The 20,864-nt window shown below is 41.0% G+C and overlaps 1 protein-coding gene across 6 annotated transcripts in view; it reads right to left on the bottom strand.

Annotated features, from left to right (window-relative positions):
• Positions 1-4,407: 4,407 nt before the first annotated feature.
• Cdk8 (cyclin dependent kinase 8) overlaps positions 4,408-20,864 on the bottom strand; it is a 66,627-nt gene continuing 50,170 nt past the window's right edge. For 4 of the 6 annotated variants that reach the window (XM_038345010.1, XM_038345007.1, XM_038345011.1 and 1 more), the window contains exons 7-13: positions 14,363-14,506; positions 11,903-11,972; positions 10,709-10,781; positions 8,125-8,222; positions 7,440-7,518; positions 7,163-7,321; positions 4,408-5,670 (exon numbers count right to left, since the gene is read on the bottom strand). In XM_038345010.1, the coding sequence (XP_038200938.1) occupies positions 5,545-5,670; positions 7,163-7,321; positions 7,440-7,518; positions 8,125-8,222; positions 10,709-10,781; positions 11,903-11,972; positions 14,363-14,506 (749 nt within the window). In that variant the 3' untranslated portion in view covers positions 4,408-5,544. The remainder of the gene's footprint in view (positions 5,671-7,162; positions 7,322-7,439; positions 7,519-8,124; positions 8,223-10,708; positions 10,782-11,902; positions 11,973-14,362; positions 14,507-20,864) is intronic. The other 2 variants (XM_038345009.1, XM_038345008.1) reach the window with 2 other exon arrangements.

The raw sequence follows: 20,864 nt of genomic DNA, 5'->3' as shown, positions 1-20,864 counted from the left end.
GAATTCCAGGAAGGCTGCACAAATGAGCGCCAGGAGACAGGAATGTGCTAGATCAACATTTTCTAGGAGTCTGAAGTACTTAGACTGGAGGAAGGAAACAAACTGGGCTGTTCTAGAAAGCATTAGGTAATGCTGACCTTATTCTCAGTGTGATGAAAGACCACCGAATGATTAAAAACATAAAGTGAGCGTTCTTACAGAGTCTGTGTATGTTAGAGTCGGGGCCTTGCTATGGTCCTGGTTAGCCTGGAACCTTCTCTGCAGAGCAGACTAACTTGCTGTGCTGCCTCTGTCTCAAGCACTGGGATCACAGTGTGCATCACCAGCTCTTCTCATTTACTCTCAGGAACCATCACTAGGTGATGAAATGAAGAGGGGAGGAGCCAGAAAGCTACATGATACAGAGATGTCAGTGGCCAGGGAAGACAGATTTTTGTTGTTTTGTTTTTGTGTCAGGGTTTCTTTATGCAACCACAGCCCTGGCTGTTCTAGAATCTGCTTTTTAGACCATGCCTCTGCCTCCCAAGCAAGGCATGCGCCATCATGCCTGGCTTGGGAAGGCAGATTTTAAAAAGTTACTTTACTTGGGAAGTTTAGAGACAGCTAATGAAGAGTTTCGTAGCTGAAGATATTCACCCTCTGGCTTCACCATCTTGTCACCTACATCTGAGTCAGATGTCCTGTGTCACTGGTGTGGCCACCTCCCCAACCTGCCAGCATATATTCTTAATGATGCCTTTTCCCCCAAGATAGTCAGGATGTACACAATGTAGGATATTCTCTTTGTTCTATGGTAAGTGAAATTATTTTATATTCCTTTTCTTTTTTTTTTTCTTTTTTTTCTTTTTTTGGTTTTTCGAGACAGGGTTTCTCTGCAGCTTTTTTAGAGCCTGTCCTGGAACTAGCTCTTGTAGACCAGGCTGGCCTCGAACTCACAGAGATCCACCTGCCTCTGCCTCCCGAGTGCTGGGATTAAAGGCGTGCACCACCACCGCCCGGCTTATATTCCTTTTCTTTAATGGCACCTCCACCACACTGCACAGACTTAGTCCTTTTAGGAAACTGAAAACAACTGGGTGGGCTGTGTGCAGCGATCTTAAAGGAGTATCTAAGTTTTGTAAATAACCTCACTTTGCTGCTGCAAAGTCCAAACATTCAATACTTCAGTCCCCTAAATGCACAACCACCTTTATGCTTCCCATGGTTAGTAAGAATGAGGGATTTCATTCTGAAGTAATAAATTTGGCTAAACACCATGATTTTCAAGAAATCCACTTGTGGAGTTCACAGAGGCAGGGACACTGAATTTAGGCCTTACAGTTGAACAGTTTAAGCTGAATTTTTTTAAAAAAAAAAAAGGTTCAGAAACATAAAAGTGGTGCCAATGATGAGTGTCTCAGGACATGACTTACTTATGTATTTGAGAAAGTATTCTATCCCCATTCCATAAAAACAAACTAAAATGTCCATGGTCAATAAAGTTATTTTGAATAGCTTTAGTTGTTAGGTTAACTGTTTAAAGGTGCATTCTATCAGTGGGAAGGCATGATGGTAGGAGAAGCTCCTGGCTGTGTCCTCAGAGTATGAGGTGGCACATTATATTCTGTCGGCAGCTGAGAGCTCAGGCCTGAAACAGACTCAACTACCCTCAATGCTTGCCTCCCAGTGACCCATGCTCTCCACGTAGGCCCCACATCCTCAAGGTTCTGACCACCACCAAGGCAGTACCACCTAGAAATCAAGTGGGATTCCAACTCTCGGGACATTTTGCTTATACTCTGGCATCTTGTTTTAGCTGCTAGTATTAAGAGTATTCTCCGAAATTTCTCTTCTGTTGCAGAGGAGAAAGAACTACAGGGTGTGCCTGTTACTGCGATACAGTGCAGGCACAGGAAGAGGATGCTGGTGTGCAGAGGTAGAATGCCGATGCCCATGTGATCAAAACAGAAAGGAACACTTTCACTGAGGGCAGTAGAGAAGATGCAACAAAGCAGTGCCTGGCAGCCCTATGCAAGGTGCAGTGAGGCTGGAGGATCAGAAGACAGATTCCACAAGAAGGCACCAGGATATGTAGGTACTTGTAGGGTACAGCACGGTCTTTGCTTTTACTGACATGTGTTGGAGGGATATGAGCAGAGGACAGATATGACCTCAGCATTAAAATGCTCGTGTGGCCCATTGTGTTGAGAAGACTGTGGGAGATGAGGAAAGTAACGTGTAGGTTAGTGAAGTAATTGTCGAGTAGCTACATGGTCACAAGAGACACAAAAACCTTCAGTGTGGTCCTCGCTAAGCTAGACTGGTCAGTAACTACAGTACACTGAATGTAATTTCCATGTGCGTGCTACTCAGGATAGCTTTAGCAGCATGAATTTGATCTGAGGGCTAGAGGAATGTTTGTTCACACTTCTACCTTTACTACTTTTACTGTGCCAAGCTACAATCACTGCGTTTCCAGATTAATCCCACTGTGCTGCCCAGTGCCCCAGGAGAGGGCTGTAACTGTGAATGGCTAGCCTTGGAGAAGATCCAAACTTGAAATTCAGAGCTTTATTGAATGCTATCATAAAGTTAAACTACAGACCATATTTACATTTTAAAGAGAGCCAACAAAACACATATCTGAAAAAGACATATGAGCATGTGAGAAAGGATAACACTGGATTTTGGCTGGCCCTCTGACGGGGTAGGCAGCTACCCTGGGACACAGTTGGGTCTGAAGGAGGCAGAGAGATAGCTGCACTCAGTATCACCAATAGCAACAAGTCAGTCAGGACAGGTGGGTCTGGACCGGAAATGTAGGGATCACCAGCCTAACAGAGTCACGTGCCTGCATGACATTATCCAGGAGCAATATGGATACAGATGGGACAGGTCCTGCTCTCAAGAAGCTTCCATTCTATGGGAAAGACTTGACCAATCATGTGATAAATGCTACACAGCAAAATAAAGCTGAGGTATGGGATAGAGAGAGCTGGCAGGTATGATCATATGGATGTCGTCTGTAAGAGATGCAATTACGTGAAGGAAATGGCAGCTCTGGAAGCAAGCAGGCTAGGTATGTAAATCTGTTAGACACCACGTTTTAATACAAGATTGGACAGGCTCACTGAGGGAGTAGGTGATGGCAGTGAAATTCAGAAAATGTGAGAGCATAGCTCCTAGGCATTTCTGACAGCAGTGTGGAGCTTGTTATAATGGGTTTTGGTTCTGGAACTCCAAGGAGGAAAAGGAGATGGGCTGTCAGGACATCAAGGCCCTCCCTCAAGTCACTTAAGTGCTGCTGTGGCTCAATCTCTTGCTCACTGTTAACCTGGGTGACTTTGGAAGAGTCATTTTTGTTTTATTTTGTTATTTTTTTTTGAGACAGGGTTTCTCTGTAGCTTTGGAGCCTGTCCTGGAACTAGCTCTTGTAGACCAGGCTGGCCTCCAAACTCACAGAGACCCGCCTGCCTCTGCCTCCCAAGTGCTGGGATTAAAGATGTGCACCACCACCGCCAGGTGGAATGGTCTTTTTTAAGGTGTTCTTTCCTCAGTGCTTTGCCTCAGTGTACACGTCTATCACATGTGTGCAGTACCCACAGAGGCCAGAAGGGGGCATCTGGGACTGCAGTTGCAAATGGCTGTGATCTGACATATGGGTGCTTGGCACTGAACCTGGGTCCTCTAGAAGAACAGCCAGTGCTCTGAACTGCTGAGTCATCTCTTCAGGCCCTGAGAATGGTTTTTCTTAAAACATTTCTCAGACTGATGTCTCAGAACTAGAGGAGTTTGTTAAAAAGGGAGCCACATTTCCAATCCACCTAAGTTCTACTGAATCAATCTCTGGAACTAGATTCCTGAGGGGGAAGGTACAGAGAGCCCTCACAGTCACTGAGCTTCTAGGCCACTTAGCAAAGGATAGAGAAACACTAGAAGACCAAGCAGAAGGGACATAAGAAGCATGGTGAAAGGTGAGGTTGACAAAGCCAAACCACAACCACAGGAGGCTTTAACTGCACTATGCACTCGGGGTGGCACAGGAGGGTTAGGGAGGGGAGCTAAGTGGTCAAAGGCATGCAGTGTAGGAGTGACCTGGGGTAAGAAAACTCAAATGTCACTCCTAAAAATTACCCTACTGTTAGGGTCAGACCTATCAATGTAGTGATTCCTCAGTTCCTGAATTGTTCTAGAATGTTTTTACAGGAATGGGCAGGAACAAAGGGTAACTGACTGGAGCAGGGGCTCCCCGCACTACAGGCCTCAGCAGCTGCCCAGAATCCATACCTTTGCCTAAGTCTCACTAGTCCACAGCACAGCTGGAAGACAGACATCACCAAAAAATGACAGGGAAGAGCTATACAGAGGCACATTTTTAAATCATGAAAGGCCCTTTGTGAGTGCAAAAAATATAGCTGACTCCATACATTGATTTATGAAAAATAAATTTATTACATAACACCTTGTTTTTAACAATGTTCAATTTTTTATTCAGAATACTTGTGTCATTCATGTAAAATAGTTTGATACAGTACGTTGTATGTTATAGCTTTTTATTTTCCCCTCAAAAATTCTAAGGCTCTCCTACTCCTTCTCCTTTGCTGAAGTAAGGGCACCCTAAAAAAATGTGCGAACAACTTTTTAAAAAGAAAGTCAACTGAATAAAATTTTAATAGCACTACACTAACCAGCTTTAAATCAGGACAAAGAATGTGAATTGGATGCCGTGCCTTTTTAAGGAGGTTACCACTCATGCTTTTTTCATCTGAAAGCATGCTCACAAATCAGCAACACCAACGAGAAAAATAAAACACTGTGACAATCATTTTAGTTTGTTTGCTGAACCAAACAGGTTTATATCAATGACAACATATTTAATTACTATCAAATAGCAGCTTTAAGACCAGTCAAGTCATAGGTTGAAAATAAAAACAAACCTCTAAGTTGGAAATTAATCTTTGGGAGTTCTGAAACCTGTCAGTAGAAACTATGTCGTTCTTTTGTACTTTCAAAACAATCCAAGCAATATTCTTGGTCATAAAACACTGATTTCTGTAGAAGATGAATCAATCCACTGATAAGACACTAAAAAGAAAGGTGTACCAAAATAATCTTTTAAGTCTCAGTTATTTTGTTAACATAATCTGTGTTTCAAGTACCAGTTAAACCTTACGTGTCTGTGTACTATTGGTCAGATAACGCTGTTACACTGAAAGTCACCACACACGAGGACAAAGGCTTGCCCTAGCACATTTCACAGCTTCAACTGCTACAGACTGTCACTGAAAACTATGCTTGGTCAGTCTGAACCCTGTCAAGTAAACTATGGAAGTAGCAAACCACGACACAACTGTGCTAGCACTTTTCTTTTCAAGTCTAACTCCAAACTTAGGTACAACCTGGAAGCTACCACCCCAATCTGTGACAACTGGTGGAACTTGGCTACTGGACATTGTGAAGATGTGGTTGTACAGTACATTCTCATGGCCCACACCAGGTTCCCGCAGAGGGCTGCAGCCAGCCCTGCAGCATGAGCAACAGTGCACTGACAGACTCCAGCACGGCTCAGTACCGATGTGTCTGATGTGAGTACTGTGGAGGCTGCTGGGAGGTAGCTGAGTATCCCATGCTGCTCTGGGGCTGTGATGTGCTTGGTCCAGGGTTGGGATAAGCAGCATGTGGATTGGAACGCTGGAAAGAAGACGAGGGAAAAACGTGATTCAGGAACTTCTCAAAGTAGCTTGGCCCCATGCCAGCATGGCCAACAGGGGATTGAAGTGTTTTTCCAAGGAAGCAAAGATGCAAAAGTTTCTGCGAGGTACTAGCTTTAGAATTAAAATAAAAAAACAAACAACAACAAAAACCTTACAACTGGCCAATACAAAACAAAACAGAACAAAAGCAAATAAAACTCCAAGGTTTCCATTATTAGCTTCTTTTTAGGAATGTCAAATATAGGATATAAAAGACACCAATTTACATGCTGGGGAGATTTTATCATATTTTGATACATGGACATTAGTCTGGTTATCCAGAACCCATGTAAAAGCCATTAGTCATGGCAGCTATCTGTAATTCCAGCACTTCGGAGACAGAAAGAGATCTCCAGGGGAAGCAGCTAGCTAGACTAGCCAACATGTGTAAGCTCCTAGTTCAGTGTGAGACACTGCCTCAGTAAATAAAGAAAAAAAAATCAAGGAAGACACCTGATGTCAATTTAGGGCCTCCACACGTCCATACACATGCAAACCCATGCCCTCACATTCACACATGTGTGTCCAAATATATAAACACATATATAAACACATAAAGTACAAAAGCCAAAACACAGTTTTTAATGAGCTGTACCCAACCATGTAAGGCCACTTACTACTCTGTGAATGGCACTAAGATTGTCAATGATAACAACAAAATAAAAATAACCGGCACTGTCTATACCGTGCTGCTTTCTATATATAGGCAGGCCATCGCGTTCAGCACACACAGCCAGTTCAGTCTTCCCAAACTTCACATTCTAAGCATTGAACCTACTCTGCAAATGAGGATGCTGTCTAGAGGGAATATTCATCTTACCTTCCTTCTCACATTTATCTAGATCCCTTCTTAAAAATGCTAGACACACCATGTCTAAGAGGATTTTCCAATTTCATTTTACAGGCAAAACAAACAAACAAAAAATACTGAAGCCAAGTATTTTCAGTGTGTGTGTGTGTGTGTGTGTGTGTGTGTGTGTGTGTGTGTGTGTGTGTAAGCCAGGTTGATACTGATTGCTTTGCACTTTATACTGAAGCAAGGTCTCTCATTTGAACCCAGAGCTCACTGACTTGACTAGAATCCTGCCTTTGCCTTTGAAATGATGGAACAAAAGGGTACAGATGGGCCACCAAGCTATCCAGCACTTACATGGGTGCTGGGGTGGGAATGTTTTCCTGGCTGCATTGTCTCCCAGCCACCGCAGATGTTCTGTAATGTGCACAGAGGTCTCAAGTTACTGGATTACCGACCTTAGACTTTCTACTCAAAGTCTATTCAGAAGTCTGATCCCTTCCTACTTTCCATATCTGTGATCTTCCATACCTGTAACATTCCATGCTGACATATCTTTCCAGGTACAGCAAGGCTACTTTGGACCACACTTTGCAACAGAAACCCCAGAAGAGCAGATCAGTATCATTTGTAGTACCTGATAGTCGGAGGTCATGATGAGTCCACCTGAGGTAGTGGTAGGAGGGACAACTCTCACTTTTTTCAAGGGTGGCCCCTGTGTGTGGCCGCTGTCCTGGTTCCCTGGATGGCCAGTTCCGTTAGTGTGGTTATTGCCCTGCTGCTGCTGCTGGTTCTTCTCAATTGGTTAAACAGAAAACATAGTTCAACTCAGAAGGAGAACCAAAGATGGCGACAATACAAAGGCCACAGAAGCAGTCATAAGTAAGGACTACCAACTGTAATTTAATACTTACTTTGTCTCCTTTGTCATCGGGTTCTTCTTCTGTTAAAAATTCTCGTTTGGGGTAAGGGATCTGACAACCGGCAAAAACACTATTCACAAAAGAAAAGAAAGAGCTGACTCACACACTGCCTGGTATTTCCAGTGCTTCACTTAGGTAATTCACTGTCACATACTAAGGATAAGACTTTGTCTCCACAGTTACAGATACATCTTTCATGCAAACCTGATACAAATAAACATTTAACCAGTGACACTGCAGTAGGTGGTCAGAGGTCCTTCCCTGTGTAACCATAATTAATAACCACCCAACAGGACAGCTCTCATTAGTGCAAACAAAGTATCTACCTCTGCTCAGTGTTTTATCTGCCCTTCTTTCAGTTGAAACAAAGACAGTAAAGAGAACATAAGTTTATTTAGGAACACCAGAGCCCCTGAGTGTAGCCAGTCCTACACAATGCCAGTGAGCAGAAGGAGCCACAGAAGAATGAATCCATCACTAGTAAATGAATGACTATTGAAAGGAATTCATTTCAGTATTGTTTCTGAACCACAAAGACCCAAAATGACATATTACGGTAGCAAAGCTCAATTTCTTCAGGTCCCTCAGAGGCATGGCAACTTTGTGTGACAACTAAGAGGAAGAGTGCTCAGGGATGCCAACCAACGTCCAGGGAGTCGGCAAATCCACCACTTACTCTGATGTGGGAAGTGGGTCTTCTAGGAAGTAGGGGTCCTGCATGGCCTGCTCTGAGGTAATTCGCTTTATTGGGTCCATAGTGAGTAACTTCTGAAGCTGAAATCACAAATCACAGGACTATCAGCGCATGCTCCCACATTAATATACTGTCCCTAAAGTTTTATGTCAGTACCTATGGGGGTAACATGCTTCTGAAAACCAATACAATATCATTTATTCTCCCAAATTATCAGTAACAAAACACAATTATTAATGTAGCAGCACACACAATCATCTCATGTAGACTACATTCACACTGCCTGACCCTCCCAGTGCTTTTCCCTTCATTATCCACACAATTTAGAATGACTAAACTTGCATTTTCTACTCCTTTTAAAAGGAGAAAATATTGTAATGTAAACAACACACAAGCAACATGCAGTTATATTTGTACCTAATTTAGCATAGCTGCATTATAATTTAAAAAATAATTCTCACAGCCATACCAGGTAATCAAGTGTTCGAGAGGCGGAGGGACGAGTGGCTGCTCTACTCCACTACTCAGCCCAGACCCTGACTCAGAACTTACTGGCTGAAGGCACCGGGAGGGTCAGTTCCCCTCTCTGTAACCATATCTGTCCAGATGGAGAATAAAAATAGTACCATGGTAATTGGTTTCATTAATTAGTTCTCAGTATTCCTAGACCTGAGAGATAAGAGGGCTGAGCCCTGTGCCCAGAGCCCACCACACATCCAGGAAGTGTTGCTTTTTAACCAATTGGGGGCTTTTAGTTTTTCCTTTTTGACAGTGTCTCCTATAGGCTGATCTTAAACTTTCTAGTCTGGCTGTGAGCTTCTGCTCTTCCTGCCTCTGACAGACAGATGTGAACAGGAACCTAATGACTTGCATTTCTAACAAGTTCCCAGTTGTTCCCACCAGGACTTGGTTTGAACAGTAATGAACTGCTGGGCAGTGGTAGCACACACTTTTAATCCCAGCATTCAGGAGGCAGAGGCAGGCGGATCTCTGAGTTTGAGGCCAGTCTGGTCTACAGAGTGAGTTCCAGGACAGGCTCCAAAGTTTCATAGAGAAACAAACCCTGTCTCGAAAAACAAAAAAAGAAAAGTAATAAACTAATAGATACACTGAGATTTAGGAGCGATGATTCATAAAGAATAAAAGGCCATAAAATATCTTTAAAATGCAGGGACAGCAAGACTCAATTACTTAATGACCTTTTATAATTTTCATGAAAGTATCTTAGATGGGGGGAAAATTTGGATTTGTTCTTTAAGATACCAACACCTGGCCAAACAGTGGTAGCACAGACTTTTAATCCCAGCACTCAGGAGGCAGAGGCAGGCGGATCTCTGTGAGTTTGAGGTCAGCCTGGTCTATAGCATGAGTTCCAGGACAGCCAGGCTATACAGAGAAATCCTGTCTTGAAAGTCAAAAACAAACAAACAAACAAACAAAAAGCCAACACTTTCGGTGGGATTAAAGCTTTCTGGATGAAACTGAGATTATCTATAATTAAGACAGCTCACCCCAATAAAATCCGACAGAACTGGGGTGCAGCCTGGAAGTAAAGCACACACGGGCACAAATGAAGTGCTGGGGTTAAAATCGAGAATTACAACAAGCGAATTTTTAAAAACATTAAACATTAAGCTAAAAGGATAGTCTCTCAGGTTCCACAAGTCTTACACTGCAAGGAAGACATGGAACTTGGGGATGGGCATGGCATGCCTTTGCACCTGCCAATATTTTGTTAGGATCAATAAATCTTGGATCATGAATGATTTGACCTAATTTCCCAATTTGGGTTCTGTTGCAAATACATTTGAATAAACCATTATCATACATTTTGGATGTAGTAACATGGCAAGTTAAGCACTACCTTGCAAAATACGATATAGCAGCCAGGATGACAGAGAAGCAGAGACAGTTGAGAGAAAAGGTAACACACATAGGAGATCAGAAAGAGTTGCTTGCCCAGTGGTTTAGCTGCTGTGAAGCAAAGTCAAGGGATTCCCATCTAAGAATACATTGGAACACATTGTAAAAGAACCTTAGGCCAACTAAAAAAATGCATGCTTCCCTAAACCTTTTATATATTATAAACCTTTTGTTGAAACCTAAAACTGAAAAACATTTTCAGTTATAGTGTCATAATGGACATTCTATTACAAAGTCAACAACAGCTGAATCTGACCACCCTGCAGGTGCACTGGCTCTTTTAGAATCTAGCCTATGTCCGTTTATACAACATGCATGCCATCTCTCCAGAAAATGGAGCACAACTATCAACAAAAGGATTTTAAGACATAATCTGATGAGGTTAACTTAGAAGTTAAAATTTTGTGAACCATCTTTAAGTAGCTGTCAGTACAAAACTATAAGTGTTGCTCAAGGTGAGTATCCAGGGACAAGGATGTGGCTTTCATTTCCAGAAATGAAATGACAAGAAGAACTCAAGTGCAGAAAATCAGTCGATGTGGTCTCTGAGTGGCAGGAGAGCTTCTCTTGGTACTTTTTGGGACTCACTCTGAGAGCACTAAGTGACCACATGGACTCATTTGTGCTGCTGTCCCAGGCTTACCAAGTGGAATGCTTTACTATCAGGTTTAACTTTATGCTTTTCCATATACTTGATAAGGCTGCAATTGGTGTACCTGAAAGAGAAACACCATGAAACATCCACATTAGATCAGAGGTGAATTCTACATTGGCCGGTAGCTTCCCACACACAACTATTTTGATCATAACCAACAGGGAACACACATCAAAGATGCTTTGAGCAGTATAAAATAGCAGCATTAAGCCAATTTTATACTTTCTTTAAAGTCCACACTAGTCTTTGGGTGTTTTTTGTTTTTTGAGATAGGGTTTCACGTAGCTCAAGCTGGTCTCCAGCACTTCGTAGTATGACCTTGAACTTTTGACTCTCCTGCCTCCACTTCAAGTGCTGAAACTATAGGTATGTATGCACCACCACACCCAGCCTTAATAATGACTTTTTTTTTCTTTTTCTCTTGAGACAGGGTGGATTGTATACCAGGCTGGTTTCAAACTCACTACAATGCTGAGCATTCCCTTGAACATCTGATGCTACTGTTGGGATTGCAGGCATGAGCCACCAAGCCCAGTGCTGGGGATCAAACCCAGGGCTTCATGCATGCTAGGCAAGCACTGTAATACCAATTGAGCCACACTAGTCGCTTCATAGTGGGTACTGATGGTGGAATTCAAGACAATTTCATGAATACATCCTGGATAGTATTTTTCCCACATGAACTATATCTTAATAATTATTTTAAATAACATTTGTGCTAAAGGTTAACTCAGGCTTACCAGTATCAGATTAAACTTCACTTGTTATATGTGTAAGTACTGGATTTTGCCCCTGGTCTTTAAACACTTGCTTTTCCCTAATTAATGCTTGCTTTCAATTTTATACACTTTAAATGGGCAGGCAAGTGGCCATCAGCAAGGCTTGCATAACTGTACTGTTTTGGCTACAGTACTTCCCACTATTGTCTGGCTTCCAAAAAGTAGTTAATATGAAAAGAAATGAGTTGATTTTCCCTCATCTCCAAATCAGCTGCTGATGAGAGTCACCTCTGTCAATTTATTATCTCACAAAATGAGAACTAAGATCATAACAGTATTTATGAGTAAGTAAAATTCTTCGGTAAACTTAGGTGAGTGCTGTGGCATGCTGAACATTTAATTTTAACATGACTATTCTGGAAAAGTTAAAATCAACAAAGGGTCCATTTTCTTTCCAACTTACGTATTTCTTCTGAAATCTTTCATTAATGTTGAATGTTCGGGCATCTTTTTTATATCTTCCCAATCTTTATCTGTGAAATACATTGATAAATGTTTATGGTGCCTAGGCTCCTAGTCTCAAGAATGCTAACAAAGGTTACCTTACTTTGAGAGCTTTCTAAGAGCCTGGCTCTCATCCTGAGCTGTAAGGAAAGCCCATGGCTCCAGCTCTACTCTACTCCAGTGTCAGTCTGCACCTGCTCTGTCCACTATAGCCTGCCAGTACCATTCTATCACTAAAAGGAAATTAATAACATATGTTACTATACAGTCCTATTTCTTTATTAGTAAACCTACTTATTTTCCCTCATGCATCAAATTTCTTGGTTCCATCTGCAAATAGTATCTTTAACTGAGAAATCTAAGATCTTTTCCCTGACCGGCTCACCACACTTTTCTAAACCACAGCCCTCCTTTCACACCTTTAAAGCTGCTCCTCACATCAAGCCAAACGGTGAGCTCCTGGTACCTTGGCTACTCTTGCTATTACTGTTCAATACAGCGTGAGCTCTGGAGACAAGAACAATGTTCCAGTTAGTCTGGGGCAGCATAAGTGCTGTGGATATATGCTAGCTACGCTGCCCTTTCTGAAGCCGTCAGTGGCTGTTATAAGGATCTGCTAGGTGCACGGTCTGTGCACCAGGCAGCTAGGAACACTGGCCGTGCGTCTTCCACAGTCGTCACCCAGTGTAAACTAAACATGAACTTGGACTTTAAAATGGAAGTTTCTCCTCAACCTCTTATTTGTTCCAATTTCTCTACTTTGCCAACTTCTCAAGCTAAAAATTTTAGGGCAACCATTTAGTTTTCCCTCAATTATATATTTTTTTAAAAAAAGTTATCTATTTGTCCTTACTATGTCTTTACAGCTGTAGAACATGTCGCTGGTTTCCTGACCTCAGTTAGCCCACTATCACTGGAAATTTTAGTGTTCCACAGTCACGCTAACCTTTCTGAAGCTCCATCTACGATTCAAGTGTCTTATGGATCCTAGCTCGCTGCTGCTTGCTTTTCCTGGCTTCTCATTAACTGAGTCATCCTAACACTATTAAACCCATAGCAAGAGTCATCTCTGAGTATGGTTCTCATTATTCCCAATCAGTCCCATATCTCCTTCCCATGGGCCTCAGAAATAGTGATCTAACCTGGACAGAAGAAGGAAAAAGCAATTCCTCTCTAGTCACTCAAGTCATGTCTACTTTTACAACATCCTAACAATGTTAATGCTTAAGATGGCAAGAATCAATGTCTATTACATATCTATCTGCCTGTCTGTCTGTTTGTCTAATGTGGTTTTGTTTGTTTGTTTGTTGAGACAGGGCTCCTCCATTATGCTGCTCTGTCCTACAACTGGCTCTGTATACCAGGTTGGCTTCAACTCCTTGGGAGCCACATGCTGCTGCCTCTGAAGTACTGGGGTTAAAGGTGTGTGCCACCACGTTAATACACTTTATTCAAGATAGAAATTGGGTCACTAGCACCCCAACGTGCAATGAGTAAATGAAATTCTTATCCCAATGAGGTCTTCACAAAACTACTGGGTGGTGCTGAAGAAGGGAAGTCTGTGTAGCTGTTCTGCATTTGCTGATACTTAACAATCCTACAAGGAACCACGGATGCAAGCTCCCAGCTCTCTTTATCAGCCTTAAGCTGTAGTGGCCTAAGGAGCAGTTCCCACAGAACATGTCTTCAGTCACATGCCTGACCAGCCAACATTATTGAGGTGTTCTCTACACGTTTTTATTATTGTGGACCCATGGGTAGTTTTTAGTGGCTGGTGGATTAGTGTTGTGTGGTATAACTAGGATCTGGGATACACCCAGAGAGATGCTAACTCTAAAGAGGGGAACACCCATGCATTTTTCTCTCTGCTGTAAAATCCATGCCTATGACTTTCACTCACATCCTGGCTGTTTCACAAAACATCAAAAAATAATAATATTAGTTAATGACAAGAGTGACGGAGCAGAAGCGCCGTTATTCCACGGGATTTTGCTCTGCACAGCACTCTACGTAAAAACAACCTTCAGTCTTTGTATTCGAGCAGCAGCTATGAAATGCGCTGCCAGAAGAAAAAAAACTTTCTATTGCTTATTTTAGTTTACACTGGCAGGAATAAAAGGTATCAAGTTAACTGTTAACCCAGCTATTGTAAATATCTCATCATTTCAAATACCAAACAACAAAACAACAAACCAAAATGAAACAAGCAAAAACCTCATCAAATTCAGAAAACCCTAAGTATTTTAATGCTGATATTTGAATTCTATGAATTTTGCTATTTCTGTGATTCTTTGAAAAGTGAAAGTCATAAAAACTAAGAATCATGTAATTCAAGCTTTCATAAGCCAAAAATACAACCTTTCCAAAGAAGATACCAAACAACAATGATTGAGAACAAACAACAAAAGCAAGTGTGTACCTGCAGGGAATCCCATTACATTGAATATTCTGTCCAGCTGGTCATGGTGATAAGGATTACTAGTTTTGATGTCCTCTTGTCGACAGTGAAATATTGGTTCTGACGTTAGTAGTTCTGCAAATATACACCCTATAGCCCAAATATCTTTAAAAGAAAAAGAAAAGAAAAACAAAAACAAAACAAAAAACAGGAAAGAGAAAATAAAAAGGAAAAAGGAAAGGAAAAAAGAAAAAGGAGGAAAATAAAGTGCTTCTTTCCAAAAGAAAATGCATTTTTAATTTAATGGGGAGTGTTCTTTATCTCTGTTTCTTGCACATTAATAGTAATCCCTGGGCAAATATAACCACTAAATACCACAGGACCCTGTAAATACACCCCCACCCACCAAGCTTTCATTCCTGTGTTATCTCATCCACCCAGTGACTTCATGGAAGCCTCTGTTTATTTGTTCAGTCTGGGTGAGTTCTAAATGCTTCAAACATTATCATAGCTACACAATCTGCAAATGGAACGTGGGAACCACAAACAAATGAAACTAAAAACAAAACAAACAGAAAATCTACATAACCCTTGAAATTGGGCACTTGCCAGAATACAGGAACATTTGTCATAATAAAATAATTTCATCTTGTTTATTTTCAAAGCCTATTCAGTATCATCTGTGCTAACACTAACAAGAAAGACATGTATTCTATTTCACCTCTTCCTGCTACAGCAGCAGCATCACCTTTGCACAGTTAATTAGAACACAGGAAGAAAAAAACACAAATCTATCTTTAAAATGGGCATGCAGGCTAAAAATTAGTAAGTTATTTACAGTAGACAAATTGCAAAGTAATTCATGAGACATAAAATCACTTTCACCCATACCAGGTTTGTACTCAAAATAACTATTAACAGAGACAAAAACTATCCACCTTCTTAGAGCACAAAGCTGAAAACATCCTACTGTTTGACACATAGCTCGTCTGAAGGTGCTTTGTAATGTATATTTAATAGTTTGTGTACAGTGCAGATGCTCAACAAGTGGTTTCTGAATGACCCACACAAAACCTGGGGCAAATGTGAATAATCACAGGGAGAAATTACAAAAATCATGCTTATATTGAAGCTGATTACTGAGAAACTATTATGTAAGCAGAAAATGAGAAAAATGCTAATTATGAAGATTTCTAAACTTTACTGGAATGTCTTTATTACAATTGTGATGTTTTTATTTTCATACATAAAATTCTCATTGTATAAGTTATCACATTTACATTTTGGAGTGACAAATTAATCTACTTGCATAAGGATTCATAACTTGACGACGTTCTTTAATGGCATAATTTTTTTCATATCAGAAAACAAAGCTGGTCAATACTATCACATTGAGAAAAAGTTTTATCAAGAATCAGATGGAGCTATTTTGTTTTAATATCAGAGGGAACACAGTAAGGTATTCTGAGATTAATATAAATATGTATCTATCTAATACAAACCTAAGCTCTGCCCATCTGAACTGCTGCATGGACAGGTGAGCTAAGGAGATTAAAGGATGGGAAATGAATCATTGTGCACACTTAAAACTCAACTCATAATATACTCAAAAGACACTGTAATGATTCGTCTGGTTAGTTACTAAGATCCTGAAGGCGAATGGAGTAGTTTTTCCAGGGCATTCTGTTTTGAAGGAAAAGCACGGTGGGTGGGACAACAGCTACTGGATCTTGACTGACTGAATCCTAGTCATCTCTAAGCTTGCTGTTGTCATCTGTCTCTCGTCTGTGCCAATGTTCTACCTTTCACTTTCACAATCTTGATGTAATCACCAATCAAACTCTGCTCAGATGACTGCATATTTAGTCCCTAAAACTCCCCTAATTCTTTCCAAGGAGGTCTCTTTTCCTTGCTCATGTTTTAAAATAAGCCGAATCTACAGGAAGGCTCTTTTTTCAGTTTACCCACCTGCATCACTCCTTCCCTGGGAAAAGTGCACCAACTTCTCAAAGTCTACAGCAGCTACAATGTAACTGTCACCCATAAACAAATGGGGCAGAAGGACCTGTTGAACACTGCAGTCAATAGTGCTGATTCTGACAGAAGGAGAACTAGCTTCCTTCCTTTCCTTTCCCCATTTTCTCCCCTTTCCACTCACAGAATCACCCAATCAGCTCACACTCAGCATCTGGGCTCAAGTCTACACTTCAGAAAAACTTGCATAACAACTCTGGCGATAGTTCACTGGTGACTGTCACACCTCTCCTTCAGTTTCCTCCCTAACACCAAACAACAAGACTAAAAACCAAACACTCAAGTCTTTTGTCTTCTAGATAACATGCTCACTGGCCCATTATTTCCTCTCTGGTTTAACGATTCCACTTCCAGTGCTGTGCAAATGGATGAATATCCACACTGAAATCTGTATGTAGTGGAGTACGTGGAAGTGGCAGTTTATCATCATCCAATGCTCTCAGTGCTGTGATGTGTAACTCCAAGGGCAGTGTATCTGCTTACACTTCAGCTACCAGACAGCAAAGTTCAAATGCTACTAGAGTTATTGCAGGAATTTTTAAATGGTGTCGGGATTTTGAGTACTTCACTGAACAAGCCTTGAAGGCTACCAATGGAGGTAAGGGGTAGGAATGAAAACTGAAGTAGAAACTATAACTGAGAGTTTCCTCTTATACCACCTCAGTCTTATTTTAAAATGTTCAAAATGGCAAGGATATAATCTCTCAGATTCAAACAACATCTAAGAAAGACACTTATGTTACAGCTCTTTGAAGCAATGTATTTATAGAAATGAAGTAGTCTCCAAAAGGCACTGGGTCAAATCAGGCCAGTGATCGCCACTGCTGAAGAAATGGCAATGGTCTTGATTCCAGCCATTTGTAACCAAGTCAGTTCCCTTTCTGACTCCTACTACATAAAGCAAATGTTTCTATATAAAGCCATAGACCTTGCAGTTCATGGTACTTCCTGTAAGTTCATGCAGTCCTTGTAATTAAGCATTTGACTCTAGCAGGATTCTCATTTTCAGAAATAACACTGAAGGATTAGATGGCATGTCTGACTGAACATCTCTCCAGGGGTCAGTAATAAATCCACAGTTCCTATAGAGAGCCACTGCTACTCTCTTTGCTCAAAAACTGACAAATCACTCTGTGTATATATTCCTACTTTTCTTTCATGAAGACTGAAAACAAGTCTTTGGGAAAAGGTTCAGAATTTTCATTCATATTCAAGTTTATACACTAGCTACCTATTTTTGTGTAGAGGAGGAGAAAAAAGAGAAAAATAAATATAGTTAAAGCTGTACTCTCCCACTCAGCTGCTGTAGTCCAGCAACTGAAACTGCTGGACTACAGGATGGGAGAAACAGATGAAGTCTCAGGTGCTCAATGCATGAGGGCTAAAAGCCTTGGTAATCACATCACTATTTCTACAGTGTAAGAGCCTACCAAAAGTAACAATGCTCTGAAATAGCAAATCCTTTGGTAAGAAAAAATAACTCATATTAACTGAGAAAGCCATTTTCAATTTGTTCTGAGTATTTTCACAAAAGATTCAAATGTATTTAGTTAACAGCACATATTCAAAAACAGTTAATAGCTTAAATTTTTTTCTAATTTTTTAAAAGTAAATATTTTTGAACAATTTTAGATTTATACAACACTGTAGGTAGAGAGATATTTCATATCTGACTTATCTTTATAATTGTTTTTCTATAAAATAAAATGTGACCTCAAAGCAGATTAAGAGCATTAGTGAACTTAATAGAGTTTTTGCCAAGAAAAGGGACATGACAGATTCAAGATTAACTCAGAGGAGGATGACAAGCAGCCCCCTTTTCCATCTAGAGACTACATAGAAATATGAGTAGATACAGGTTTAGACAAGATAGGTTCACCAGTCAACAGAGACAAGGCACTAGTAGCAAGTGAGCTCAGTTTGGTGGATTCTAGATACTGTTTGGAGCAAGGCTGACAAGAAGGTAAGAATATGGCCTGGCGGTGGTGGCACACGTTTTTTAAACCCTGCACTCAGAAGGCTGGGGCAGGTGGATCTCTTTTGAGTTGGAGACCAGCCTGATCTACAGAGTGAGGGTCAGCTCAGTCAGAGCTGCAAGGGGTAACTCTGTTTTTAGAAAAAAAAACAAAACAAAACAAAAACAAACAAAATCAAAAAAGATAGAAAGTTGCAAATGTGATAGGGATGAGGGAGCAAGGTTATCCCAGACATCATGATCTCAGAAGCTCTTTGTGATAAGACAGAATTTTGACCGAAGTTAACAGATGCAGCAGACATTTCTGGACCATGGAAAGCAGATGAAAGAGTACAAAAAAGACCTCAGTCTACAGCATGGTACCTGAGCAGCACACTGTCCTTCAAAACTATATAGACATATCAAAGTGGGAAGAACTGTTGTTTCAACACAGATGGCCCTTCTCCCCACTGACTACCAATGTCCTCAGCCATTTGATAATCAGCAATTGTGCCAAAAGCCAGGAGATTTTTAAGTCAGACTGGCCTCAGAACACAGACTCTTCCATTCTGACATAGGGGTCTCCCTGGGGATGATAGTTGACTGTTGTAGAACTTGCAAAGCATAATCACAACCTATGTGCCCCATGATCTAACAGAGTACACAAGGAGTTTTTGTAACTTGGGTACAAATAAGAGAAACTAGGGATCATCTAAGTAATTAAGGGACACTTAGACCCAGAAGAGAAATAAAGACACAAATGAAAAACAGAGCCCAGAAAGAAAGCACAGGTTCTTTTCTCAGGTTGCTGGGGAAACCGCTGACATTCAGACTGAGCATGTTTACTAATAGCAGCCCAAACTTTCAAAGCAAGAGGGGCCTGCCGGAAGAAACTAGCAAGAACTTTCCTCACTACAACAGGAACATGGGTCTAGGCTTTAAGACATTCAAAGAAGCCATGGAGGGCACCTACACAGACAAGAAATGTCTTTCACTGGTGTGGTGACCAAGAAGATGCTGGACCTTCTGCTACATCTGCAAGAAAATTGCTTCAAGAAGCACCATAATGGCATGTCTGTATACCTGTAGTCTGTCCCTCAGTCTGCCCTTGCTCCATCCCCCAAAATGGACATGCAGACAGGAAAGACAAATGCATGGCTTTGAGCAAACAGTGAGCTTCAGTGTGCTAAAGGCTTCAGGGTTACAGGCACTAAAGCAGTTCCAGAAGCTCTGAAAGGACCATAGCCAACTCCCCAGAACACAGAACAATTACCTTCCAACTCAATAAATTAAAAATCAGACCAGGCAGGTAATAACTTAGGGTGCACTGCAAACCACAAACAAGTGCTGTGATTCCTTCAAAGACACTAACAAAGCTTTTCTTCTCATAAACCAATACAAGATGCCATGAAGAGTCACCATCAGAAAAAGAGCACCCAAGAAAGGCAGAAAGGCATCAGGAGAAAAAGCACAGTGGAAACCACCAAGAGGCAGCATCTCCTAAATGTACATTCAGGGAGAAAGAAACAGAAATCTCCGAGGGGAAATCAAAGGACCATATACCTTAAGAATTGTCCAGAGACACCAGATATGAGCTGAATGACTGTGTCCAGAAAATCGCTGTCAAATGTGGAAATGAGAAATGGCATTTGTCTTCAGAAAGGGACAAGCCTAGATGATCCACAGTAATCTGAGAAGACTGGCCTGAGACTGGATTAGCCACACTGCTACCTAAAGGCAAAAGAAATATCAGAGCACAACTTGATACCTATGACTCTAAACCATCAAGTAAATAAAGGTCTTTTCCAGAAATGCTATGAATTAGACAATTTACCTAAAATATTCTCCCAAGGAAAGTCGCAGGAGAAAAAAATAAAAGAAACAATCATGGGCTGCAGAAAGCACAACAACCTAGAGGAATAAAAAGGAAAATGTCTTGGGGAGGTGGTAGAGTAGGCCTAGGTTATACGTCACAGGAGAAGAGGCTGCAAGCCACCCTGTACAACAGAACGAGCCAAAGGCCCTCCACATAAACGGAGAGGGCAGAGGACACTAAGGGAAACAGTACTTCACCGTAACACTCACCCTGGGAAAATGAAGAGAAAAAGACATCAGTCATGGGGAAGCAGCAGGTCTTTCACTCACTGGACCATGTAAACTAGCTATCAACAATTGGCAATGGTAGCTAGCAGAGGAATGGAGGAAGAGCTGCTGGTGCCATGACACCACCGACACGGCTGATAAATGGGGACATGAGAAAGCAAGACTATCAAGCTTCTAACTTTGAAAAGGGCCTAACTGAAATTTGCCTACTTTGTTTAATTTTGGAGGATCTTTTAGAAGTTTGCAGAAAGAACATTTGTATGAAGTTCCAGAACTTAAAAATTTTAGTTTGCTCTTTTCATATAAAATTAAAATTTTTACTCAAAACATTCTGAACAGTTTTTGAAAGGAGACGTGTGCAATTCTATGCTCCTGGATGCTAATGCATATATATGGGTGGCAGAATTCTGAGATTTTGTTTTTATAATTTAG

Source organism: Arvicola amphibius, chromosome 10 (genome assembly GCF_903992535.2).
Source record: "Arvicola amphibius chromosome 10, mArvAmp1.2, whole genome shotgun sequence".
Classification (NCBI taxonomy): domain Eukaryota; kingdom Metazoa; phylum Chordata; class Mammalia; order Rodentia; family Cricetidae; genus Arvicola; species Arvicola amphibius.
This window is presented reverse-complemented; position numbering and strand designations above follow the sequence as displayed.